Below are 26,882 nucleotides of genomic sequence, written 5' to 3'. Positions count from 1 at the left end.
TCACTTCAAGATGTCTCAAAACGACTTCAAGACCGTCTTCACGCCTCTTCCTCGCCTGAAAGGTGAATCCAACTGGAACACATGGCGCATGCTTGTTACAGCGACCCTGCGAGGATACGACTTCGAGATATTCCTCGAGACTGACGTCCCTCGCCCTGCTGACCCTATCGCTGCAGAGGAATGGAGAAAGAACCGTAACGTCACGAATGGTCTCCTCATGAACGCCAGCGAATCGGTTCTTGACAGACTCTGCACAGCGGGTTGGGTTGACGATGGAAACCCTTACGAATTGTGGCAGGCGCTCGAGAAGCACATTCCGAGAATCTCACAAGACGCCACAGCTGCCCTTGTTGACGAGTTTGCCAAGACCACCGCCAACGATCACAAGACTCTTCACGATGCCCTCAATCGCTGTCACCACCTCAGAAAGCGTATTGAGACCATTCACGGTCGTCTGCCAGACTCCTTCCTCGCTGTTTTCCTCCTTAACTTCTTTAAGGACCGACTTCCCGATACGTACAAGCATTTCACATCGAAGGGCGCCACCCATCCCACGTGGAATGAGGTGGCTGATACGATTTACACGCTTGCCCAAGACGAGGATCAAAAGCGCAGTTATGCCACTATTCGCAACACACCTGGAGGCAAGTCTGCTGGCAGTGGGGGTCCTGCCTCTCCAGCCGTCACCACCACCGTCACCTCCACTGTCACTGCCTCCAAGGAAAAGAAGAAGTGCGACCACTGCAACTGTGATCACGAGACCACAAAGTGCTATGTCGCCCACCCCAATCTCATCCCTCTACACTACGTCAACCGGGATAAGTTGATTGAAAAAGCGAGAAAGCACGTGTGTGGCGATCGCTGCCGCTGGGATCAGCCTACTTCTGTTGATGGCACCCGCCAGACTGTTGTCAGAGCGTCACCTGCCATCTTGGGTCAGTCTGCCCTTGCCTCCATCGCCAGCCCAGCAGTTTTCACTGCTGCCCGCGATGACCTCATCACCCGAGACGATATCGTTCTCGATTCTGGTTGTACTACTTCAACCTTCAACAACTTGCGATATTTCGTCAAGTACGCTGAAAAGAGCGATTTGACACCTTCCACTTCTGCCTCCGGCGCCCCAGTCCGGTCACTTGGCGTGGGCACCGTCTTCTTCCAGACCCAAGACCCCACCAACCCTGACGTTATTCACGATTGGACACTTCACAACGTTGAGTACAACCCTTCCAGCCCAGCCAACTTACTGAGCCCTGGAAAACTTCGTCGTGATCACGTGGAATATGATTGGCAGACCTCAAGCCTCATACACGTGACACAGCGCACTTCCCTTGCCAAAGTTCATTGGGTTTCTGACGTCTGCGTCGTTGAGACTCATGATACTGGAAATCACGTGCCTCGAGATATTGCTGTCAGCCTCGCCGCCTTCCGGGCTACCCAGCGACCGTCTCTTGAACTGATGCACCGCCGGCTGGTTCACGCCCACCCATCACGTGTTGTGGAGGCTTGCCGCCGTGTTGGCATTCGGTTCACAACGTCAGAAATTGACGCTTTCTTCTGTGAGTCTTGCCATCTCAGCAAATCCACTGAACGGATTAGTCGAGACCACCCACTTCCACTTACGAGTATTGGCGATGAAATTCACCTTGATCTCGTTGGTGTTCTTCCCCTATCAACAAAAGGGAACCGTCAGGTTCTACACCTCATGGATAAGTATAGTGGTTACCACTGGGTTGTTTTTCTGCCCAACCACAAGTTTGCCACCATCCTGGCAGCTATCAAGAAATGGGATACTGAATTCTACAGTCTCACCGGCCTCAAGCCCAAGGTTTGGGTTTCTGACAATGCTCCCGAGCTAATCAAGGTTTTCAACGACCCCTACTTCGAGGGTACTCGCCACAACACGACTATTGCCTACACGCCTTCCATGAACGGTACTATTGAGCGTGCTGGTCGTACCATCGTCGAAGGCGCCCGGACACAGCTGATTGACATGTCCCTTCCAGAGGAACTGTGGGATTACAGCATCGATTCGGTGACTCAGATTCTCAACCTCTTGCCCACACCCTCCAAGGGTAACTTGAGCCCTCCACCGAATCGATGCTGTAATCCCACAGTTCCTCTGGAAGGGACATGTCAATCAGCTGTGTCCGGGCGCCTTCGACGATGGTACGACCAGCACGCTCAATAGTACCGTTCATGGAAGGCGTGTAGGCAATAGTCGTGTTGTGGCGAGTACCCTCGAAGTAGGGGTCGTTGAAAACCTTGATTAGCTCGGGAGCATTGTCAGAAACCCAAACCTTGGGCTTGAGGCCGGTGAGACTGTAGAATTCAGTATCCCATTTCTTGATAGCTGCCAGGATGGTGGCAAACTTGTGGTTGGGCAGAAAAACAACCCAGTGGTAACCACTATACTTATCCATGAGGTGTAGAACCTGACGGTTCCCTTTTGTTGATAGGGGAAGAACACCAACGAGATCAAGGTGAATTTCATCGCCAATACTCGTAAGTGGAAGTGGGTGGTCTCGACTAATCCGTTCAGTGGATTTGCTGAGATGGCAAGACTCACAAGATTAAAGCGTACGTTCTTATGTACGTCGACGACAACGCCATCGCCGCTCCCAACAAGCAAGTCATGATGGAAGTTCGTCGTCTCCTCGAGAAGGTCTGTTCTCTTAAAGACCTCGGCGAGGCTACCGATTTTCTCGGTTTCCAGATTGAACGCGACAGAGCTGCCGGTAAGATTTTCGTTTCCCAAGCCAAGTACGCAAAAGCAGTGCTTCAACGATTCGACTTTGATGGTTTGAGTGCTGTCAAGACGCCTATGGCGACCACTGACGATCTGCCCGTCACCTGGGACAAGAACGAGTGCTCGCTTGACGAACAACAACTTTACATCGAACAAACCGGCTGCCTTAACTTCCTGGTGGCTGGAACTCGCGTTGACATGGCCTACACCGTCAGTAAATTGTCACAGGCGAATTCAGGGCCTTCTAAGGCCCATCTTCGTGCTATTAAGCACTTATTCCGATACCTCAAGGGCACCGTTTATCTCGGTATTGTACTTGGAGGCATCCCCACGATCAACGAGTTGGGGCTCTACGCTGCTGCAGATGCCTCTTTCGCTGACAACAAGCCATCACGAGTCTCGACAGGTGGTTACGTCGTCTTCCTCGCTGGTGCGCCGATTGCTTGGAAGTCAAAGAAACAGACTTTCGTGACTTTGAGCACCACGGAGGCTGAATTCATCAATCTCACACCTACGGCAATTGCTGTGAAGTGGATCAGACGTTGCCTCTCCCAACTGCTCGGCAAACCCATCACCACGCCTACTATCATGTTCACTGACAGTGCCAACGGCTACGACAACGTCATGAACCCACTCAACGAGGCACGAACCCGCCACATCGACGTCCGATACAAATGGATCATACAGGAGGTTCACACTGCGAAAAGCATCGAACTCCGACTCATCAAGGGCGCTGATATGGCCGCCGATGGACTCACGAAGCCACTGGTTGCGGTCAAACACAAGGAATTCGTTCGTTTGTTGGGCATGGCGGAGGGATTGGATTGAGAGGGGGATTTTGAGACTGTGGGACTATTGATATTGAGACTTCGGGATTCGGAGGATTTCACGGCCTCCTATTGGCCAGGTTTAACCGGTAATTGACCGAGTTTTCTAATAGTTGAGAACTCCTCGGATTTGGAGGATTTGGGACTTTTCCTGTATTTCCTATTATTCTACTGCTTTTTCGCTGAGGAGTCTGAGAGGGGGTGTGGGTGGCAGGCCTCGCCGGCCCGTCACGTGGGCTGACGGCCGCCACCACTGGTCTTAGCCAGCCTCCACAGCCCTCTAGCCAGTTAGTTAGTTCTTCCAACCAACAACACCACTTTTCCCATTCTGAGCGTTCTGTGCTGGTTTCGCCCACAGTTCTCCCGTCAGAAGCATGTGATAGAACCCACAGGCATTATGTCATCAACTTGGTGAGCATGAGTTGGTACTCGAAGCCCTCCCACCATCAACAAACTCTGTGGCCGCAGCAGCGTTGAGAGGCATTCGTGAATGATCAGCTCACTTCCCCGCATGAGGGAGAAACAGTCCAGCACATGCAGGAGCTTTCGTCGGCAGCAAAGTTAGGATGTAAGGATGGCATGGCAAATGGAATGTGACGGGCAAGACGATTTGCCCAACTTGATTGTCTTAGAAGCTGTTGCTAATGTCTCAGGACGGAATGTGCATTTCACCAAATGCATTCGTGGTACGATAGTCGCCTGGCGGGCCGTTACGGAATAGCTGCAGCTTCACGTGGTGTTGATCGGTACTCAATTCGAGGTGCTCGGCTTCAACGAAAAGAGATGGCATCTTCAGAAGCTCAACGTATGGGAAACCCAAGTCGGTGTAGTCGCATTCATGGAAATGTTTAGATATTCCCAATGTCCATGTTGGTGAACCAGCTCACCGCAATGTTGATTATCTTTATCAGAAGGTAGGTGTTGCTCGCTTCGTCAACTTTATTCCAGCCATGGGCGATCTGTCTGCCATATTCTGAAACTCCTGGTCCAATAGATGGCACTGAACCCCTCAAACTTGCTTCTTGGCCGTAATACATGGTCTGATACTGCTCAATTGGCGCAGTAGACGGCAGCAATCGTAGTTTGACAGCACCCAGAGCAGCATACCGACGGGTCGAATTGCCCAGCAGAGTTAACACAGGGTTCTGGTGTAACGTATCGTCAGCTGATGCATGCAACCTTTTTGTGATCGTGACGACTTACTACCACCAGCAATGCAGGCACGTTGCTCCAAAGACTCAACCGCGGGGGCAGCAATCGCCGAGGAAGCGGTGGCTAAGACAGCCAGGAGCGTAGTGAAGGCGAAGAACTGCATTTTGAGTGGTTGTCTGTGTAGCGTGAACGAATCTGACGGTTTGGGCTGCAGTAGAACCTTGTGAGTATGAACGATAACGACTTCCAAAACATCATCATTTATAGATAATATTGAATCCCACCGGTACTGAAGCCGCTTATCTTTTACGTCTTTTCAAAGTCCAAGCTTCCTGCTAATGGAACAGTACCGCTGATCTTCTTCATCTAATCTCATCAGATGAAGTATATGCAGCCTTTGATGGCTTAGTCTTCGCGGGTTTACCCGTCCACACCAAAAGCTTAAAAGCCGCGATTGGACACCACACGGTCTTTGCAGAAAGGCTGACAGAAGGTTTCCTTTTTGAGAATATCATGATGCAACGTCCGGTGGGATATCGAGGGGATGATCCTCTTACCTACATACCGACATCGGGAGGTTTCGAAATCAGACAATCTATCCAGGTTTCCGCCAACATTACGGGAGACAGATTGCGATGCAGATGTGAGGATGGAGTCTATAAACAACGAGCAGATAGTTATAATACAGATAGTAGAGATGATTACTACTTAATATACTCATCTTGGAAAAGAATTGGTTAGCTTATAAGCTTCTTCTTTCGTTTAGGCTTGCGAACACCAATAGCTACTAAAAGACTCTTTTTCTTTGTTTCTAGGACTGTGGTTCTAAACTGGCAACTCGCCGCCCGCATATGCCATCTAGCACCTAGTTGTTTTAGTAGTCTTGTCTTATCGTTACGTGACTCAGTATCGTATCCCTAAATCTTCCGTAACCTTTTTTTTCCATGTGCCTTGCCTATGTCTCACGGCGTAGCTGCTGACCCAGGTGGGACTGGCGTCCCCTGTCAAGCATGCGTGACGGGTCGTAATGATATCCCGAGACTATTACCCACGACCACCTGTCTGAAGACAACAGGATTGCTAAGATCTCATTAGTATATACCAAGCGGAACGCCAATATAATCGGTAGAAACAAACATTGGGCCAGCAAAACTATTTTCCGGCGTCAGTTCGCAATCCAATCTTAAGGTTTGCAAGAAGACTTACACATTCGCGTGTGTCAGGGTAAAAGGAGCAGCAGGCCTGCCTGGCTGATAGAACTCCATCGGCGACTGCAGCTTTCACCTTTGAGGGTGCATTGGAATCCTGGGGAGCGGCAGATGCGATTCCGAAAAGAGCGAGTGCGATGATTGCGAAACGCATGATGGGTGCTTTCCAGAGTATAAAACGGGGGGGGAAGCGTGAGGAACTAAGGTAACAAATGTGAGAACCTGGAAGTAATAAAAAGATCACTTGAAGCAACACAGCAATCTTTCACGTCTTAAAATTCGCTACCTCTCAGCTAGTTTATATATCCGCCCGTATGGGAATAAGGTTTTATGAGATCAGCGTAATTCATACAAGCATTACTAAAGTCTCTTGAGTCATGCTTTGCATTAGTCGAGTTTTTATTAGAGTGTTCTTTACACACAGTAGCTGGAACGTGATAGGCAGCTGTTACGGGTAAGTCAGAGCAACTGATTGAGCCACAAAGCAAAAGCTTCGGCAACAATGCGCCTGTATTGTGATCCCGTGTTCTATACTATATGGCTATGTGAGCCAGACCCAAATACGGCTGGGTTGCAATATGTCCTCTCTAACCTAATTACGACGCTTTATGGTTAAAACAAATTATTACGAGAAAGCGTGTTCTACATTTCACTAGATCTTTACACCATTCGACGGCTCCACCTTGGGTGTAAAATGATGAGGTTTTCACTACTGAGGAAGCTTAAATGGAGCACAAACCTAGTAACTAAAAATAACGTCTTGGGTTTTGAACCTTCGCAGTGTTGTTATCCCATCGACTGCTCAATACCTAACTATATCATCCCAAGGCGAAAACTTCCACTGAAGACCAACCTTTGCTTTATACCATCGTCAGTACACAAGCTATACTAAGGTATCGGTCCAAACTTTTATCGCTATGTCTTGCACAGAAGGGTCCCACCCACACCAACGCTGTACTGATCTAGGTTTACAGCCATGTGTTTTTATCAGCACCGTATTGTTCTATATCGTTAGATACCGCTGGTAAATCTGGCCCACCTAAAAGAAGTTTTTGAGAACAAATGTACTACAGATCTCAATATATGTCCTAGCGATACCAACAGGCAGAGAACCCTGATTGGCTTTCCTCCACCCTTGGCCCTTTGACGAAAATGGGGTTGCCTGGTAGTCGGTAAAACTTGGCCTAAACTAATCAAACCAACGAAAGAAGATAAAGTTCGTACATCGAAGCATCCCGTCGGCACAAATTTAAAATTCAATGACTTGCTTATCAATATGATGACTGCATTAGTCATTTCGGGTGTCTCACTACTCTACTTCTCTATGCTAGTGGCTAGTGTAATAGTTGAAGCCGGTGGGATGACAGCGGTAAAGAGGACTTTAAGCTCCTTGTAACAGAGGAATCCATGCTCACACCCCCGCCTCCTTTAGTCGCCTGACAGAATCCGCACTCTGTCTAGATACTAACACGTACTTATGGGCGAGTCATAGATGTAACGCACTTACATGGTACGCGGTAGAGGTGAAGATCAGGCAGAGTGGGATATTTCGAGTTCTAGGTATGATCACCAGCCAGTAGGATGAAATTAGTTATGGCTTGCTAGTACTGAACAAGGATTAGCATCCCTATACGGTTTCTGATCAGGGACCCTGGGGAAGGATATAATTTGGATTCTTTTTTCTTTTTTTAAGACAGATGCGACTACTTGTACATAAACAAAACCTTTGATCAAAGTGCCAGAATAGGCAGTTGAGGTTACTAGTTACTATGCTTATAATAAAGGCAGAGTAACATAATTAGTGAGTGAAACTTATCCATTGTGGTGGCTTGCTACTCCGATAACCCAGATGCGAACCGCGAACGAGCCAAACACAAGGCTTCTCAGTGATATGTAAGCACGTAACATTTTACTTAACCAACTATAAGTAACTGCGCTGATGATCTACCGTTTGATGCTTTGGCAACGACCACAATCATGAACTGCTCCCGATGCGTTTTTGCTGGGGTCGGATACTTCTCTGCCAGGCGCTCTCGCATTATTTCAGCATCCCAATGCCAGTGGCTCCCGTTCAAAGTGACCGGGCTTGCGAGATCTCCGTTTGTAAAAATCTGAATGTTCTCGACACGTACAGATGAGTCGTTCAACTGCACTGAACCTTGTATTGAGACACGGCGAACCTCAGATCCCCCCTCCGATATTTTTTCCACATGAATGTCTTCGATAAATAGCCCAGGCCTGGTGCTACCTTGCAGTGAGCCCTCCACTAGACTCACTGTGTCAGTGATCAGGCTTGGTGCTTGAGGAGGGTCTTCCCTGCGTCTCGTTGCAGTCTCGTACGCAAATGCATACCGTAAAAGGTCGGGGTCGCTCCACGCCTTGCCAGCGAACGTGAGACCCACAGGCATTTTCTTATCCGACAAAGTTCCCATTGGAACTGTGATTGCCGGTACGCCTAGATGCTTCATCACTCGGTTGCCGTTGGAGTACTTCACGCCATCCTGCAACGTGTGGACCATGGACTCTCGCTTCTCTTCTGCATCAGCTCTGCCGATATCTCCATTTGTCGGAAAGACAACAACGTCAAAGTTGTTCTCACACATCCACTCTTCGAGGTCCCGCTTTCGAGCGTCTTCGAGGGCAACCAGTGCTTCAACGTACCCGGGCAAGTCTTGCAGCCTCTCGGGTCTTTGGCGGATGAAATTGATCATTTCCCCGTACCGGACATGGTTTTGCTGTTCGGTGAACTCTTCCGGGACGTCCATCGGAGCAAAACCGGGATTGATTTTGCGGCCGTCTACGTCTTCCAGGCCAGGATAGTTTGGATCGTTGTTGTACTTCAGAAAGTCGTCCCAGGCCATGGCGATCATCTGACACCGCTCAGTGTCCATCCACGTGCTTGGCATGCCGACAACGCTCGCTGCTTGACCAGAAAAGTTCTTTTTGGAATAGTTCTCGACCAAGGGGAAGTCTGTCTCGATTATAACAGCACCAAGCGCCTCCAAATCCGCTCTCGCTTGCTCCCAAAGCTGACGAGTGGCTTCGGTACAGACAACAGAGTACCCAGATGACGTCTGTTTTCCAATGTAGCACTTGGGAACTGCGATTCTTTTGCCTGCCAATGATTTGGCATCCACCAGGCTTCGGTAGTCTTGCGGGCGTATCTCTGATGCGAGAGGAATAGGCACTACCACTTGCTCGTGCCAGAAGTCACCCTCTGGCTGGGGGTGATCGGCGACGAGAACGTTGAGCAAGGATAGCATGTCGGTAACCGACTTGGTATGAGGCACCACGACATCGCAGGTTGGATACAACGGCCAAAGTCCGCGGGGAGAAAATACACCTCTGGATGGCGAATAACCAACGAGTGCGTTGTGAGAAGCTGGTGCTCGGCCCGACGAAACAGTTTCGCTTCCAAGTCCGATTGGAGCAAAAGATGCCGTGGTGGCGACACCCGAACCGTATGAAGAGCCGGATGCGAAGCTTGTGCAAAGAAACTCTGGGTTGTAGGGGCTCAGCGACCTCCCGTAAATACCTCGCTGGCTTCCGCCGTCAGCCATGGGAGGCATGTTGGTCTTTCCTAAAAGTATAGCACCTGCACCACGAAGGAGCTCGACGACGGCGGCATCTGATGACGCTACCAAGTGTTCAAATGCCGGGGAGGCCGCGGCGACTGTGAGACCTTTTGCTTGAAAACTGTCCTTGACCGTAAATGGGATACCTTCCAAAGGCCGTGGAGGGTTCCCAGAGGCTCGGTAGTCGTCTGATGCTTGAGCTTCTTCGAAGACATTAGGGTTGAGGATGCAGATGGAGTTCAGTGTAGGACCGCGATAGTCGAATTTCCCAATGCGGTGGAGGAACCGTGCCACAAGCTCGACGCTTGAAAACTTTGTTGTAGACAGAGCATGTTGTAGTTGGCTGATTGTTGCCTCTGTGATGTTGATGGTCTGTTGCGTTGTCATGATGGCTTTTAGCAGAGAACATGCTGGCTTGGTTCAGTTAACGATGCTTGCAGTCGCGTCGATTTAGAGGTAAGAGAACACGACTTACTAGTATTTATGAAAAGGATGAATAGAGGTGCACGTAACGGAAGAAAAACATGATCAAAACTGCACTTTTTCAATTATTTTATACTTTATCTTATGACCCCTTTGAATTGTTGTCATGAGCATGCTGTTGTTCACTAGCTCAGGGAGGAATGTCGAAGCGATTCAAGGCTGGAAGGTCGAGCCGAGATCGCATAGTTCGACCAGACTGAGGAGTATAATACCCCCAATTGGGACAAGAACATAACTTTTGAGATTTCTGATTTGCTCATACCATTTCCATTTTCTAATCCTCTATTAGTGTCTACAATGTCAGTGCACAGCTCACCATTGGTCGGTGTGATGAGCTACATTGGCCGACAAGATTCGGTCCAGTCCCTCAGTACCCTTGCGATGGACCAACGTGTGTCGGCGGAGTCGCAGACCAGCTCCTAATAGGATGCAGATAAACTAAGGCAATAGATGCCGGCCTTGCGAATAATAATAAGTATGTAATAGTGGTGTTTTATCATGATCCCACACAGAATTGCGCAAAGTCTTGAGTACACTCGGAGCCTGGAAGATGAAGGTCACGAGTCTCTACAATTTTCCAATTAGGAAGTTCGTTAGGCTATCAAAAACCATTATATTACATAGAATTAGCTCCGGTTTGGACCGTACTATCATATCAGTGTATAGAAACTGCCGTTTAACTTCCCTATTGAGAAGACCGCTGGGCCGTAAGTGGCTGGCTGCTAACTAAATACAGCCAGGCACAGCAAGCTTGTGTACTGCCCCCCCTGAGCGAGACAGCTCTCTCGGGCGCAACACAGTACCAGCATAGCCCCCGAGCGCTAAGCTGAGTATGTAAACTCCGCCCGACCAGTACTTTGCTTATGTACGCCATACACCATTCAGGCACCGTCCATGTCAGCAGAGATGGCCCGTTAGAGAAATGTTGACCAATGCCAAGTCTGCGACCGCAAACTGCAAGGCAGACAGCAGACAGTTTAGTCATCTATGGGGGCCAAGAAATCCAGAAACAGTATAAGTCGTTGCACATGTCTGCCCTGCGATGGTTCAACGCTTGCGCGTATCTCTTGATGGGCCATTTCGGTTAAGCATGATCATGAGAGTCTAAGCGGATTCAGTAGTGCCTCGACAAATTTGACGGCAACCAAAGCCAAGCTTGTTCCGCCTGGACGTATGGTACCTATGTGACGCGGAAGGATGTGAAAATGGCCGATTTTGATGTCCAACATAAAGTGGCATTCTTTCCTATAGATGCCAGGTTATCAAGTCGTAGGACGTGATGATAAGTTTGCATCATGTTTGAAGATGCTCTGCCTCTTGTGACTACAAACTTGAATATTGTTGGACTCGATCGGTGATTCTCCTCATCGTCAACACTCTCACACATATTCATCATGTCCTCCAGCGCAATTCACGGAGCAAATGAGGTCCCCATCGAGATCCTCCGTATAAACAAACAATTCGCTGGGGCGCAAACGACAGTTGACCGCATTGACCCCCGTACCGGCTACGCGACACCGATCTATGTCCTCCACACTGACGACAAAACTATTGCCGTCCTTTACGCCAATCCTAGCTCACAGGTTTCTCCAAATCAAGCCTTCGGAACGGCGAAACGGCATAGCTTCTCATCCAAAATCGATGTTGTGTTCCGCGGTGTGCCACTAAAGATGAAAGGGAACATGGCGAGCTCGGGACACAAGTTCGAATACAGAGGCATGAGCTACAGCTGGACGAAGTCGGTGATCACAAGGTCAACTAGCACACTTCATCTCAAGGATTCGAGAGGGACGCTGCTGGTCACGTGGAAGAAACACCCCGACGGCAGGTTCAGCTCATCGGAGACCGGGCCGACGTTTGAGGTGTATGTGCCTCCGCAGAGTATCGACATTGATATGGTGGTTGTCACGGGGTTGGCGTCTATTCATTACTGGACTAGGAGAACAGATACACTCGATCTTTTGGAAGCAATCTTTGGGGCTTAGGCAGGTTGTATGGTGTGTGTTGCCTGGGCCTACGAAGGTTAGCTAACTACTTGGCAGTCGAGACCACAAAAGATTTCCAGTACCTTCATTTCATCTTGTGTTTCATTTTTTGTTCCTTTTTGACAAATGTGTCCAAGTGAAGAAGTCAAGATACTTTATGAAAGGGTTGTGAAGTGCACTTTCGGTTTGGTCTAAGTTTGCTTTTCCAACTGGAGCCATTAAAGCTCTTAGCAAGTCTCTGTACAAGCACTTAAAAAGCAAGGTCGTAAAAGGTGCCTTGGTGTTTTGACGCAGAGGTGGTCACGACAACATCTAGCTTGCTGATATGGAAATACCGACTCATCTTATGATTCGTGAGCTCTTTTAAAGAAAGAAGGAACAGGCCTTCAGAGCTCTTTCCTTGGGTGTTTGATTCAGCAAAGGGTTTTTTAATCTTCTCTCTTTCCGCCAGAACCTTCGTTTCTCAGCAGCTTTCTCTCAAACAAAACCTCGCAGTACCATCATTACTTCACAAACACTCTTTCGTCGCCAGAATCTCTCATTCTTTTCCATAAACCATTCGCTCTTTTGTCTGAAACTTTGACAATATGGATGGATTTTGCAACCGTCTTCTCTCTTTCTACGACAACAACGTCAACGGCGAGCCTGGAAGATGGCCAGTCGCGAATCTCCAGCCCGAGGACATGGCCGGCGCAGGCTTTCGTTTCGCGGGAAATGGAAAGCTCAACTGCGACAGCGTGAGCTGTGATTGGTGCAAGATGCAGGCTTGGAAATGGGAATCCAAGGACGACCCGTTCGAACAACACCGGCAGGGCTCCCCCACCTGCATTTACGTTGCTAGCAAGACATTCAAGGACTACGAGCAAGTCTTCCAAGCAAAAGTGATGGTCAGCGAGGTTTTTGGCAGGCTGCCGAGCCCGCCGGCTACACCCGTCAAGCAGATCCGAAAGCCCCGTCGTCGCATGTGCTTGTCGCCTATCACCACAGTCTTTGACTTTGAGCCGGCCCAGGACGAGGCACACTCCGTGGCTTACCAGCAGGAGAGCACCCACAAGCCCGTTGAAATCTCTGTCATGTCTGGCGATACCAAAGTCGTCATTCAGATCGCCAACGGCGAGGAGCGAAGTGAGTTGGCAATATGTCCCCGCTGGCGCTGGACTGGCACTGACATGACTAGGCTTAAAGCGACTGCGAATGGAGTAGCCACACAAGACATGTTGCCTGGCACCTAAACTATGATGCGAGGTCATATGACCGAAAGATACAGAATTGCTCAACGGCTCTGGTAAGTCCCAGCCTGCCAGGCAGCAGCGGAAATGCTGACTTTTCACCAACAGACCAAGGGACTATTTGCTTGATACTTGGCTTGATGTCATAGCGCATGACGAAGATATTTTGAGAAGACTTCCATGAGAAACATGCTACAAGGATGATACTGAGCTACTTTACAACCTCACGTGGTTGACTGGACGATGAAGGGTTGCGTGACGGATTTGTGAGCTGCAGACCTCACCAGAGCATTTCAGAAAGACAACGATGTATTTCACTGCGTAGGAAACAGTGGCAATAAGTAACAAATATCATGCACACAGTCGCGGAATCCCTGATCTCAGTTGTCCTCATAGCTTCAGTCCGAACAAATCCACGTGATATCAAAGCAAGGTGGCGAAAACTGCATCCGTACCTCTTGGTGAGTTACCGTCTCGTGATAAGTGATGAGACATGTGTCGTTTAGGTCCTCACTTACGTACGTTGCTTACTCTAGACGTAGTCATAGCATCGTAGGCAGACGAAAAGGAGACTCACATATCCAGTCACGCAAATCGCCGCCGCCGACGGGGTTTCGACATTCGAGACAATTTACAATCTGAGCCTCGTGGCTTTGCCAGGCAAGTAATCATTCACCACCATACGAAAATACCCGACCGGGGAAGATCGAGATGAAGATCACAGGCAGGATACACCGTCACGTGGAAGAACGGCACCAAAAACGACCATAAGGCAGCTAACCGCAGTCGTTCAATAGACCAGCAAGGCTCATCCATCAACGTCCAATCCTGAGCACCAGCGACCGGCGGTAATTGGATGCATAACGAGCACGTCGCCAGGAACCCGCCCATCCTACCCTGATTAAGCGCATTTGGGGTTGCCACGATACGACACACATGAACGGGAAACATACAAGGCGGTGCCAAGTCTCGGGGAACTAATAACTAGTGCTAGTAGACTACATAAGCCAGTATGAATGAGTGTAAATGACGAGAGGGGGTGGTCAGCTTGCGGGAGCGAAAAGGGAACTTGATCAGCGGGCACAGAGGCGGTCCGCTGACAAGAGGTGGTGTGCTACGGTCGGGTGTTGTGGTGGTTGCGGTGCGCTATAGTGGAAACCGCTGTCAGGCGGATTGACACACCGGCGGTGGTGGCAGCTGCTGCAGCGGACCGGTACGGGGGAGGGGAGGCGGGCGGGTGGCTCGTGACTGCCGTGTGCACCGCCGGGCGGCGAGACGGGGATGAGTTAACGCCAAGAGGGCAGGCAGACATGCGACTTGCAGATGGGATTTTGTTGGAATCGAATGCATGCCCAAGGGTTATGTATAAATAAGAACGGCCTCATACGTGAGATGGGATGTCAGGAAAGTATATTCGTTGGTACAAAACTCTAAAAGAAGATTCAACAGAGAGCAATTCCATCACCCATCATCAAAACCACAAAAACACCAGCCAATCTACAAAACACATCAAAAGAGTTAAAAAAAAAAAAATGACAACCGTAAACCAGACGTTTCGACACGGACGACAAGGCCGGCCGTCGGGTCGCAACCCGATCAAAACAGTCTGGCGCGAGACGTACGAGGTCTGGGACGGCGTCTGCTACGGCGTGGGCAAGGCCTACTTCAAGATCACCGGCAAATGGTGAGAACAGAGAGAGAGCCCAGAAATAGGACCGACGGCGACGGGGTCCTCCCTACGACGATCAATCTCGGCCGCCAAAACAGAAAATTCGCCGACAGATAATAATCCGCCGAAGAGGCTGAGCAAAAAAGGGCAACAACAGTAAAAATATAAACAGTAAGGGGAAAGGGTCCTACACCAAGAAAGAAATCAAGCATTTCGAAACCCCCCCCCCTCCCTTCCTCTGGACGATCAACATGTCGAGAAAGCTTCACGCGCTCCACGAGGACCCAACCAGGGAACCCCTCGAGGTCGCTTTGGGCTGACGGACGAGATTGGCATCGACCTCGAACACTGCCCACCCATGACGTCGAGGCTGGGCGTGCGAAAAAATACAAGATACAAGAAAAATCTCGATCAGCTCACGGCTGGAGGGAATGGGCGTTGTTCCCCATCAACTTGACACGGACTTGAGGGGACTACGGTGCAGATGGAGACAGGGGGTGCCGGTCGGGGAGGGGCAGTTTACGTGAGGCGAACGGACACTCGCGACCGGGGAGGCCGCGGGAGGCCGCGATACGGGGGGGAGGGAGCTTGTTCGAGCCGGTGGGCTATGGGCATGTTTTCAGGTTCAGGGTATGGATTACGGATGGCGGTGGGATTTTTTTGAGATTGATTGAAACGCCATGATGGAGGGCGAAACGCGAATTTGCCAATAATAACGAGGTCGACGGGGATTGTGTTGGACCTGGGAACAAACAAAGGTCAGAGAGACACACACCAACGGTGTGCCCTTTGGTCGTCTACAATACCTCAATCCCCCGAGATGAACAGACAAGATGATGCGTCAACAAGGTTTGATAGGGAGATGGAGATGGGCGGTGGGTTTAGGACCCTATTACGATACTACGTAGAAGCCAAAAAAAAAACAAGCAAAGCAAAGTGTTACTATCTATGCAAAGCGGATCATGGCAAATCCATCGAATGAAGCAAGATTGTTCGCCGATTGTTGCTACACGGCAGATGAACAAGTGTCTTTGGTCCCACTAAACGACCACAATTACGGATATTGAGAGAGTGAGAGTGAGAGTGAGAGTGAGAGTGAGAGAGATTCTGGCACTTTTCCTTTATCTATTCGGCCCGCTTACGTCCTTGGTCACCGGTGTCCAGCAGCATGAACATCAAATTCCAGATGGTGCCAATGGAGCCGGAACACGCTGTCGAATCGGGTCGACTGGGCCAATATGTGACTCCGCTGGGCCGCTTGTTTGGGTTAGAGCGAGTAATTAACTTAAGGTCGACCGTAAGAAAGAGAGTTAATTGATTCCCGTTGTTGTCCTATTTTTTGCTGGTTGTCGTTTTTTCTTTTCTTTCTCTCTTATTTTATTTTTGGTTTGGCATTTTCTGGGGCGGTCCGGTATCCGGTACGAATATCGTCATTCGGGACACTGTATCGGGCAAATAGGAAATACGTACTACGGTAGTCATTGTTGAGTCAGGCAGGATGGTGGTTTGAGAATGCCTCGTATTCTCTGTCTGAAGAAGAATTTCTGACGCGTTGCTGCGTCGATGAGACCGTCATTCTGACCGAGGCCTACTTCTCTTATCTGTGCTTGATTGGAAGAATGAGAATGAGGCCGAAAGTTGCAGCTTCTAGCAACACCACAATACGAAAGAGACAAGAGACTCGAAAGTTCGGCAAGCTAGGCCAACTTGGCACGGGCAAAGGCGTCGTCATCAGAGTCTTGACACGACGGGATTCATTGGAATGCGCTCTGGTCGGACCAGTTATTAGCCGGCCGATGGCAGTTTTGGCGACTGGCAGCTGGCAGTATTGGATGCTTGGAGATGGATGGACAGTGGACATCGGCACTAGCACTAGTGGGTGGCCCGCTCTAATACACTATGTGGATGGGGAGGAGTGGCTGTGAGAGTCTGAGATGGGGGGGGATCTGGACTGCTCATTCTGTTACTGCTTTGGTCAGCCAATGTCTGGGTTGGACGAGTCGGTTTCCTGGTTTTGCGCTTATGCTGCCATTGCAGGTGGTTCTCGTAGATGAGAGGCCGAAGGGGAGTTAGGGGGGGAAACAGGATAGTGGAGCAATGTTCGATCGCCGTATGTTGATTGTAATAATGGTTGCAAGGAGGGCTTGCTACACCACTAGAGCCGATTCTCATTCGACGACTGTTTGTTTTGGGCCGAAGACATCCCGCCGGGCAGTGTTATTCGTCCAAGATCTTGGACACGACTTGGATGCTTGGTTGGTGCTAGGCGAGGCGGTGGTGGGCGGGCAGACCTGAAAATAAAAAAGACCTGAAGCGTGAAGGGGGAGAGGGGCAAGGCGCCTGGGCAGCTGGGCGGAGAGAGATACGAAATTGAATTTGACATTAGGTTGCTTGGTGCGTGAGTAGTTGGATCTGAATAAGAGTCTTGACAGCGGGAGTTGAGGGTTTTTGAGGCGCAGAGGCCTGGATGACAAGAAACGCCAATGCTCTGAGGTATTTGATCTCTTGGCGGCCAGTTCGTTTTTGATCTGGCGATGGGGGATCTGTGCTTGGCAACCAGTCGGTGGTTTGTGTGCCTATTGATGATGGTCTCCATTGGACCGTAATAGGCGTTACGTAGTGTGTGTATAGCTGCAAAAATGACCGAGAAAATGGGTGGAAGGGTAGGGGGGACATGGGGAGTAGGGGGAGGAGGGGGAGGAGGGGGGGGGAGGGTAGCAGAGGAGGGAAGGGGAGCCGGCGACCGTAAGTCCCGGTCTGGGAAAATCAGCCGCTACTCCAGGCCGAAGGCTCACCTGTGTGGAGATTGCCCCTATTTCTCGCCATTTCACTAACCGCCTTGGTAAGGAGGTGGATCCAGGACCCGACAGTGTAGGTACGGGGGAGGAACGAGGACGATGCGAAGGGTAGAGAGTCGAGATGAACGGCTAACATTGCCTGGTGGTGGAGTATATGCAGGTCAGATAACTGCCTAATTGCGGCGTTGAGAGTGGTTATTTCCACACTGTGCAAAGTCTCTCACAGGCTTGAAACGAGATGAACCTGGCCTGGGCGGCTCCCCGGGGGGGCGAGAAGCAGAGCAGCCTATTACCACTCGCTACCGTGGTAGATGGTTATTTGATAAAATCATGTACCATGTAAAAATACGGCCCTCGATGTGCAGGTACTCGTGGGTTTAGTGGTGTCGCGCAGTGGCTTCAAGTACCGTCTCATTCGCCTCAACTCCTGCCAACTAAATAAATCAAAAAATGGCAGCTAGGGCTGTTGCTGCGCCTCCCCATGCGAGGTTGCTGCTACCGATTTGGTCTCCCTAGTGAAAGTGAATACGGGAACGAAGGCAAGCACGATGTGGAATGGGGTCAGTCGTGTGATGGGGGCGGGTAAAAGGAAAGCAGGCGCCTGGAAAGCGCGGAAGTGCCAGGAAGGAACCTCTCCTTAAGCCTGCCTTAGGGGGGACTACCTTGTGAGCAGTAGTAGTAGTAGTAGTAGTAGTAGTAAAAGGAGCGGAAGGAAAGAGAACCGTACTTGCTGCGTACATACTATGCTTCTCCATACGAATACCAGTACTGGATGGATGACAGCTGAGAGAGAGAAGGCGAGAAGGCGCCCCCTGACCCCACCCCCTGCTCCATGCCAGCCCCTGCCCCTGTCCATGTCCCTGGCTCCTTCCTTGCCGCCACCCTGCAGCTTCACCTTGCTACCCGCTGTTAATTCCACGTCCTTGATGGTCTAGCCTGCCTCACCAGTCGATCCCATTTGGCACTTGCACCGCATCGTCGCTCTCCTTCGCTCTCTCTCTCCCCTGTCAAACGGTGGCCAGAGATCCACATTTTGCCAAGTCCACTCATTCCAGGGCCCGTTTCTGCTTTTCTACCGTCGCTCCCTCCCGTCACTATTCCTATCCTAGTTCTACTGCTTCCTCCTTTTTTCTCCCCCCGTGTGTTTCCTCTAAACCGTCACTCACTCAACAATCGTTTTTCTTTTTTTAGGGGAACAGGAGAGAAAGAGAATATTCGTCCCGAATGTGTCGTTGTCTCTAAACCCTATTCTTTTAATCTAAACCAACTCAATCGACTTCACACACTCTTTACCAGAACTCGTTATTTCTACTACTACCAATTTTCTCATCAACCCCCCGTTTGGATCAAAAAAGCAAAGAGAAGGAATTGTCTGCCATATTCGCCGAATTCCAAGTCAAGAACACCATATAGGTCTCAGAACGTCATCCACCCGCCGCTTCTTCCGACCTTTTTCTCTCGATCGCAATCGCACTTCGATCCGCCAAACCCTTTTTTACCCTTTTCACCCGTTTTAACAAAAAAACAAAGCATCAACCAAACTTCACAATGGGCAAGCTCGCTACTGCTGTCTCGGCGGCTCTGCTGCTCGCCAGCAACGCCGCTGCCCTTGACCCCATCGTCATGAAGGTACAGTACAGCCTATTTTCAATGTTGCCTCTCGTCGACTTTTCTCCCCACCTGCTAACCACTCTCACAGGGCTCCAAGTTCTTCTACGAGAACGGTACCCAGTTCTACATCAAGGGCATTGCCTACCAGCAGGACACCGCCGCTGCTGGTGGTGAGTCCAAGACTGGAGAGTTCAAGGACCCCCTCGCCGACGAGACCGCTTGCAAGCGCGATGTCCCCATCCTGGCCAAGGCTGGTACCAACGCCATCCGTACCTACGCCATTGACCCCAAGCAGGACCACACTGCCTGCATGAAGCTCTTGAGCGATGCCGGCATCTACGTCGTCTCCGACTTGGGCGAGCCCAAGACCTCCATCAACCGTGACAACCCGCAGTGGAACACCGCTCTCTTCGACCGTTACACCGCTGTCATTGACGAGCTCGCCAAGTTCGACAACGTCATCGGTTTCTTCGCCGGTAACGAGGTCTCCAACAACAAGACCAACACCGAGGCCTCCGCTTTCGTCAAGGCCGCCGTCCGTGACTCCAAGAAGCACATCAAGGACAAGGGCTACCGCTGGATGGGTGTTGGCTACGCCGCCAACGATGATGCTGACATCCGCATCAACTCCGCCCACTACTTCAACTGCGGTGAGCAGGACACTGCCATTGACTTCTGGGGCTACAACATCTACTCCTGGTGCGGTAAGAACGACATGAAGGGCTCCGGCTACCAGACCCAGGTCGACTTCTTCGCCAACTACTCCGTCCCCGTCTTCCTTGCTGAGTACGGCTGCAACATCCCCGACGGTGCCGAGGGCCGTCTCTTCCAGGACACCACTGCTCTGTACTCCAAGGACATGACTGACGTCTTCTCCGGCGGTATCGTCTACATGTTCCACCAGGAGGCCAACGACTACGGTCTGGTCAAGATCAGCAACGGCAAGGCCACCACCATGAAGAACTACGACGTCCTCGCTTCCCGCGTCCTGGCCGCCACCCCCACCGCTGTTCAGATGGACTCGTACAACCCCACCAACAAGCCTGCTGAGTGCCCTGGTACCTCTGACAGCTGGGAGGTCAGCGGCAAGTCCCTTCCCCCCACCCCCAACAAGTCTCTCTGCGAGTGCATGGTCAAGAGCCTTTCTTGCACTCCCAAGTCTGGCCTGAAGGCTACCGCCATTGGTGAGATGTTCGGCTTCATCTGCGGTGCCGACCCCGCCGCCTGCTCTGGCATCAGCGCCAACACCACCACCGGTGTCTACGGTGCCTACAGCATGTGCGATGACGAGCAGAAGCTTGCCTTCGTCCTCGACGCCTACTACAAGAACCAGAAGCAGGCCAGCACTGCTTGCGACTTTGACGGTCAGGCCCAGGTTGGTACTCCCTCCAGCGCCGACAGCTCTTGCAAGTCTGCTCTCGCCTCCGCCGACGCCCAGAACTCCGTTGCTGCCACTGCCACCTCTGCCCCCGACTCCACCTCCAAGCCCAGCTCCAGCGCTTCTGGCAACGCCGCTGCTGGTGCTCAGTTCCAGCCCCTCTTCACCTTCGGTAGCTTCGCTATCGGCGCCTACCTTGTCGCCGCTGGTGCCGTCGGTGCCGCCATGGTCGCTTTGTAAACGACGCCAACTACATGATAGGAGGAGGATGAGACTGGGGCCGCCCAAGGAGAGGGCGATTAGCATTTTTTTGCGAGCGTGTAGGATATCCAATCAGGTACATCAGTTGTACCTCGTTTAATATAGTCACGGCTCGACAGGATTCTACTTTTTTTTATGGCATGAGAGGCTCTTTTGTGTTTGTCATCAAATGGCGTTGGGTCCTCGCTGGCAGCAGCTATATTCTGCTTCATGACTTTGACCTCGCGAAAAGAGGTTGTATTGTTTCTAGGTGTCTTTTTGGTTCCGATGAATAGAAGTTTTTTTCTTTGTTCAACCTAGCTGTTGCAACATTGTCTATAGGCGGTGAATGTGTGTGTGATGTCTTGGCGGTGGTAGTGCTTCACCTTCATCTCGGTATCCAGCTTGGCATCTAGGCGACTTTCCCTTGTGTAGTTGACACTGCCTCGACTGGTTATGGTTTGGGCGATACTTACTTGCCTAGGCTCAGGGCATTCTGACAAGATACTTGGCGTATACGGTGAATGCTTGGCGCGTCTGGGCCGCTTTGGGTTTCCATTGACACTTTTTTTCTTTTCATGTCGCCCCTTGCCCAAGTCCCTCATATTCCAAGACGCGACAGGCGCACTGCCACTGGAAAGTTAATTGCTAGTTCCTCGGCGTGATCTGTTGTGCCCTTGGGAATCTTTTGGTCTGAGCTTCCTAGTCTCGAGTCGACCTCCACAGGCCAAGATGACTAGAAACATTATGATATCACCACAATCACACAAGCGTCGTACAGCGGACGAGGTTTACGTTGTTGTCCCGTGTGCTGCGTGTGGCATGCATAACTAACGGTGAGCATTGGTACGCCACCTCGAAGATCCCTCTAGCATTATGTAGAAAACTGGTTAGTCCTGCTGAAGCATGTATACGACGAATGATCTAACAGATTCACTAGAATAATACTAATAGGATGTTGCAGTACCAAAGAAGGAAGCATAATGAAAAGGGCCGCGTAGAGGCGTCTTACAACTGTATACCTAACAATGAAAAGCGTCTCTTGTCCGCAGAGTGGAGCTGTCAAGTCTCGGGCAACAATGAGCCATCGCGTCCTTAATACCATCTGTCATCAATACCCATCTCAATTTCCATTCGGAATTTCGCAACGAGGTCCTCCTTCTGCTGGTCTGAAAGCCCATAAATCCTGCCAAAGTCAAACTCTTCTTCTTGCGACTGCCGTCGCGGCCAATACCCTCTTCCTCCGCAGTCGTAAATGTAGGACCTCTGCTTCTCGGAGCGAGTCAATTCGGACTCTGTCCACTTCGTACTGGCACGTTTGTAGGAGGCCACCCTTCCATACGCCTCATGGCATTTCCCCTCGAGGTCAGACGCCGGCGCGTCCAAGTCCCACATGACGTACGCTGAGTCCATGTTGTGCCGCTCTTGCGGAAACAGAGCGTGTCTGGCAACCCAGATGTGGCTATGCCCGTCGACCCATAAGTTGTAGGGTGTTGAGCCGGGCGCGTCTTGCTCGCCGTCCAGCGGCCCGGCCAATTTGTGAAGCATCGCCGCTGAGCAGGACCCCAACTCGAGCCACGGGTCAGTCACACTGAGAGGTTTGCTGAGGCCATCCTCCGGCACCATGAGCATCAGCTGGTTGACGGGGTCGAGCTTTCTGAATCGATTCTTTTTCGGGAATATAGGCATGATTTCGAGTCTTTCTTCGTACGTCTTGGCACTGAGAATGGACGCCAAGAAGGGAAGCCCGCGGGAGGCCTATTTTATCGTCAGCGGCTTGACAACGTCCTCGATTCTAGTTCAGTGGGAATCCCTTTACATGCCACTGGATTTGACGATTGACGGCCGCGTGGCGCTGCCATGGTATGCGCATTGCGCCGTGTTCCACGTTGTGAGCGGCAACGTCGTCAAATGCTGAGTACGGCTTGAGCATGGTGTCCAGGATATCGCCAGAAAGTGGGAAATTACTTACCCTCGCTCACTTTCCGTTCAATGTAGGCGTATACGCAGAGCATTTGCGTGTTGACCCAAGGGGAATACTTTGAGAAGAAGAATTGCGTCCGCTCCGCTTTTGCTAGCGGCCCGCCAACTGTACTCGGGAGGCAAAACAGGTTGCACATGAGCTGATAACGGAGGAAAGCTCTGTTGATCCGGAAATCCTCTTGCTCTGTGGTGCTTGATGAGTGCTCTACGTCGAACCTGCGGTTGAAGATTGGAAGTGCTTCGGCGATCATGTCATTTCTCAGAATCCCCAAAGCTGAGAGGTTGCGGCTTAGATAGGCGAACTCGGAAATGGTATAGTGGCTGGCAGACAAAATAACACCTGTCGAGTGATACTTGAGAATATCAGCCTCGAGACGTGCCAAGAGTTCTCGAACAGCATCGTGGTCACTAGGGTCAATTCGTGTCGACTCGACTAATGCGATGGCAAAAGGGAGTGCGTTCTGCGGGGCCTGTCTTGTGATGATGCTGCCGGCAACGGTCTGGGTGCTGTCCGTGAGCGCGTCGTAGAACACACGATGGTGTAGTACCAAGAGGCCAAGTTGTTGTATCGTGTCTAGCTGAACAAGGATATTGGCAACGAGGTGCAAAGGAAGTCTCTGGAGAGGCGACTGGGGTGTCTGTGGTTCCATGGCGGTGGTTAGTTAAGCTTGTGCTAATACTCCGCTCTGCTTGAACTTGTTGCCGTTGGGCACAAGGTAAGTGAGTACTGCTCTCCGGATGATTTCAATGGGAGACAAAAATCGAATAAACGCTCAACAGGTGTTAGTCGCGCTGACTCAGCCAATTATCACAGCAGGCAGCAATTACCAGGCCCACCTTGGTGCATTTGACGAGGTGAATAGTTGTCTGGTATAGGAAGTCAAAGTCGTGGCTTCGACCTATTTTCTCGAAACGATTTGAGTCAACATGCGGAGGTTGAGTACAAAGGTTAAGGTTATAAATCGCACAATCTGATAGAAAAGAAGATCGGCGTTGTATTTCGACGATACCGGACTGCTGAACAACCAGTCAAAAATTCCTACTCGACTATTATGATAAGTTCGTATGTGAGAGTAATAAAAAATCTGAAATGCCCTCAAAGGCTACTATTGGGTTATGAAGGGGTTTCTTTGGCAATATGTCAACGTTTTGGCTACCTCAGCTTGTCACGAAAGGGTTCAAGATGATAAATCGACCAAGTTGATAAGACTGAAACTGTTTTCAGGAGATTTTTCATTGTCAACAGTACGCGTTACACAATATTGGATTACTTGGAGTCATCTAAAGTGCTGATCACTGCTCTTCTTCTCATTGTATTACAACTAGAGCGAAAGGGTCAAGGGGCACGGTGAAATAGCTCCGCTCTGAGGTAGAAGGTGACGCCGACAGAAGATACAGATGGCAAGGTACCGTTAGAGAGTTGCCAGTTTGATATGTGACAAATCGGTCTAATTGAACCTCATATGCTTACATGAAGAACTTGAAAGCTTTTTCAATATTCAAGCAACGTAACAAGCATGTAAGTCGCAGCCCAGGCACGTAATCATGCAATAGTATCTCTGTCGACTGAAAGACGCAGCTCTAAAGCATGGATTTGATCTTACATATGGTATTATCAGAGATATTATTTTCTAACGATAACAAAGAAACTGGAGTTTCACAAGGCCATGTCCGCAAACAGTCTGCCACTGCCACTCAGCCTTGAGACCTGTGGCTAGAAAGCTCTTTTGACTCAGAAACACCATTTGCTTTCAGACTAGCCTCTTTTAGTTTATAGGTCGCGCGAAAATGGAAAACGGGTGGGAAGAGGCTTGTGGCTACTCCTTTTGAAGATTGGAACTGCTAAAATGACTGGCTAATTCGGGGAATGCTAACCAAAGGGATGAGCTTGTTTCGGACTTACGTGGAGTTATTTGGGGTAATGTAAAACAAGCCTGGTATAATACTGCGTAGTATTTCGTGAGAGAGGGATCAGAAACGGGTAGCACGTCAAACCATACATTACAGCAATACCAAGGTCATATAGCGATTTGGGAGAGATAGTATTTGATTTACTTAAACACATCACAATAAACCTTCCTTGAAGCTCCGCTGTGGCAAATGAAATGTGGCATGTGTACCGCTGGAAATGGCTGAAGATCTAGACTCAGGCTAATGTGCGGCTGAAGGTAAGATGGCTTTCACCTTTCTACACCTAGTCTGCCTTTGTATACATAAGAAAAGCCAAGTCTCTGCCGCCCCAATATTAAATACTCTCTGAAACAAACCTGAATACCTATTTATTCCTGGACGTCAAATCACCTCACGATTGCCAGCATCTACTGACTGATTTGACTGCTTGACGATGTGGTTTTTCCAGGCCCTGTTTCGCCGCTTGCTGGACGATTGTAAAGGAATAGATCTAAGCGGCGAGGTCTTTTGGCCGGAAAAGGACGACAAATACTACCTGGGAGATCAGTTACCCGTTAGCTTGTACGCAGGAAAGTCGGACAATTACACCAATTCAACCACAGCATTGTGGAATATTTGGCTTCAAGACGCCCAGTACGAGGAAAAGACCAAACAGGGCACAAAAGCCTACAGAAGTAACGTTTGCTGTTAGTCTGTCATTTTCTGCCGGAAGATGGCGTTCCTGGGCCCGACTGACACGTCAATTCGTTTTTAGCGAAGAACTTCACCTATGGAGGTCACGGCGCTGACTGGTTGTGGAGGAGCCGGGAGGATGTTTGCAATAACACGCTCATCGCCTGTTATGGGAATGTCCCCAGAGATATTACCGCCGCGGACAACGCTCAGCAGTTCGTCGTGGTTGCGATTCGGGAGGCAACAAACGGCAACAGTGCTTCCACGGGCAAGAGCAACACTTTCACGGTAATGCCATCCGTCAACCCTACAGAGTCAGGGACGGCAAAGACGGCTTGTTGCGCCACTGGTGCAGGTGCCACGGTAACGGTTGCAACAATGCCGGGAGTTTCAATAACAGGCGGCGTACCTTCAGAAACATCTGCGGCATCGTCTGGTGCCGACTCTGGTGGTATTTCTCCAGCCGTCAAAGCCGGGCTTGCTGTCGTAGGGGTCGTCGTTTTTCTAGGACTCGTCGGATTATTGTGTTTTGTTTGGTGGAGAAGACGGAAGCAGAAGAAACTAGATGCTGCTACCGTTACAGATGGCGAAGGTGGTGGGCAGTACCTGAAGCCAGAGTTGGATGGGCAAGGTGTGGTGGCTGAGAAGAAGACGGTTGTTGTATCTGAAAGCAACCCGGACCATATAGCGGAGTTGGATGGCGGGCAGCCGATGGGTCAAGAGGGTGTTGATGTGACGTTCAAGGAGGAGAAGAGCCAAACTCATATTGAAGAAGCACCCAGAGCTGAGTTGGGTGGTGGAGGGGCTCATTCTGAGCTTGAAGCTAATCAGCCTTGGGTGGAACTTGGGAGCGATGAACCCCGTGCTGTGGAGTCGAATGGTCAACCGGAGGCTAAATAGCCGCAGTCTTGTAAGGGGTACCAGCCTAAAAATGAATATCAGATCTGCGAAAGTTAAGAGTAGAGCAACTGAAGAGAGTAATTAGGGGAGTCGAAAGAAGACGACATAGGTAGTCAAACGTGTCACAGTGAAGGCAATACCGCCAGGCTTCAGACCTGTGCATTGTCCAGTATTATACCAAACAAGTACATCGAAACTGCATCAATCACCATCTCGCATCGCTGAAATCTGGTTCACCTGCTGGAGCACACAGCAGTTAAAGACACTCTTGCCAAGCAACTCGCTCCGACTTTCAGAGAGTGTTTACGGGACGATGTCAAATTATGCAATAGAGAAGGGCGACGCCTTGTGGATGCCGCCCGGATCTTGAGGGGAGCTTTTAGTATCTCTTCAACGTAGACACTTGTACAATTAGCTTCCTGAGTCTTGCGCCGCCACAACGGTTGTCAGGCAGACTTGTGGCTGATGGTCCCAAGACTTTGACTAGTAAAAAGATATGGGGGAGAACGCCGAGC

The 26,882-nt window shown here is 50.3% G+C and overlaps 8 protein-coding genes across 8 annotated transcripts; 6 read left to right on the top strand and 2 right to left on the bottom strand.

The window, feature by feature from the left end:
- Nucleotides 1-10: 10 nt before the first annotated feature.
- On the top strand, nt 11-2,188 carry CTRU02_211541 (KilA-N domain-containing protein; the record flags this gene model as incomplete). Its single annotated transcript, XM_036732070.1, has 1 exon — nt 11-2,188. The coding sequence occupies one exon, from the start codon at nt 11-13 to the stop codon at nt 2,186-2,188; it is 2,178 nt and encodes a 725-aa protein (XP_036576149.1).
- A 5,658-nt stretch (nt 2,189-7,846) lies between these two features.
- On the bottom strand, nt 7,847-9,895 carry CTRU02_211540 (amidase family protein; the record flags this gene model as incomplete). Its single annotated transcript, XM_036732071.1, has 1 exon — nt 7,847-9,895. The coding sequence occupies one exon, from the start codon at nt 9,893-9,895 to the stop codon at nt 7,847-7,849; it is 2,049 nt and encodes a 682-aa protein (XP_036576150.1).
- Nucleotides 9,896-11,385: 1,490 nt separating this feature from the next.
- On the top strand, nt 11,386-11,976 carry CTRU02_211539 (uncharacterized protein; the record flags this gene model as incomplete). Its single annotated transcript, XM_036732072.1, has 1 exon — nt 11,386-11,976. The coding sequence occupies one exon, from the start codon at nt 11,386-11,388 to the stop codon at nt 11,974-11,976; it is 591 nt and encodes a 196-aa protein (XP_036576151.1).
- A 587-nt stretch (nt 11,977-12,563) lies between these two features.
- Nucleotides 12,564-13,208, top strand: CTRU02_211538 (uncharacterized protein; the record flags this gene model as incomplete). Its single annotated transcript, XM_070205652.1, has 1 exon — nt 12,564-13,208. One exon carries the CDS (start codon nt 12,564-12,566, stop codon nt 13,206-13,208), a length of 645 nt encoding a protein of 214 aa, XP_070060465.1.
- Nucleotides 13,209-14,737: 1,529 nt separating this feature from the next.
- Nucleotides 14,738-14,893, top strand: CTRU02_211537 (uncharacterized protein; the record flags this gene model as incomplete). Its single annotated transcript, XM_036732074.1, has 1 exon — nt 14,738-14,893. One exon carries the CDS (start codon nt 14,738-14,740, stop codon nt 14,891-14,893), a length of 156 nt encoding a protein of 51 aa, XP_036576153.1.
- A 4,327-nt stretch (nt 14,894-19,220) lies between these two features.
- Nucleotides 19,221-20,901, top strand: CTRU02_211536 (beta-glucanosyltransferase; the record flags this gene model as incomplete). Its single annotated transcript, XM_036732075.1, has 2 exons — nt 19,221-19,301; nt 19,372-20,901. 2 exons carry the CDS (start codon nt 19,221-19,223, stop codon nt 20,899-20,901), a joined length of 1,611 nt encoding a protein of 536 aa, XP_036576154.1.
- Nucleotides 20,902-21,996: 1,095 nt separating this feature from the next.
- Nucleotides 21,997-23,534, bottom strand: CTRU02_211535 (uncharacterized protein; the record flags this gene model as incomplete). Its single annotated transcript, XM_036732076.1, has 3 exons — nt 21,997-22,659; nt 22,721-22,815; nt 22,874-23,534. The coding sequence occupies 3 exons, from the start codon at nt 23,532-23,534 to the stop codon at nt 21,997-21,999; spliced, it is 1,419 nt and encodes a 472-aa protein (XP_036576155.1).
- Nucleotides 23,535-25,228: 1,694 nt separating this feature from the next.
- CTRU02_211534 (uncharacterized protein) lies at nt 25,229-26,367 on the top strand (the record flags this gene model as incomplete). The annotated part of the gene is made up of 2 exons (XM_070205651.1): nt 25,229-25,481; nt 25,550-26,367. 2 exons carry the CDS (start codon nt 25,229-25,231, stop codon nt 26,365-26,367), a joined length of 1,071 nt encoding a protein of 356 aa, XP_070060464.1.
- Nucleotides 26,368-26,882: the final 515 nt, after the last annotated feature.

This window comes from Colletotrichum truncatum (genome assembly GCF_014235925.2).
Source record: "Colletotrichum truncatum strain CMES1059 chromosome Unknown Contig_0008, whole genome shotgun sequence".
Lineage (NCBI taxonomy): Eukaryota > Fungi > Ascomycota > Sordariomycetes > Glomerellales > Glomerellaceae > Colletotrichum > Colletotrichum truncatum.
This window is presented reverse-complemented; position numbering and strand designations above follow the sequence as displayed.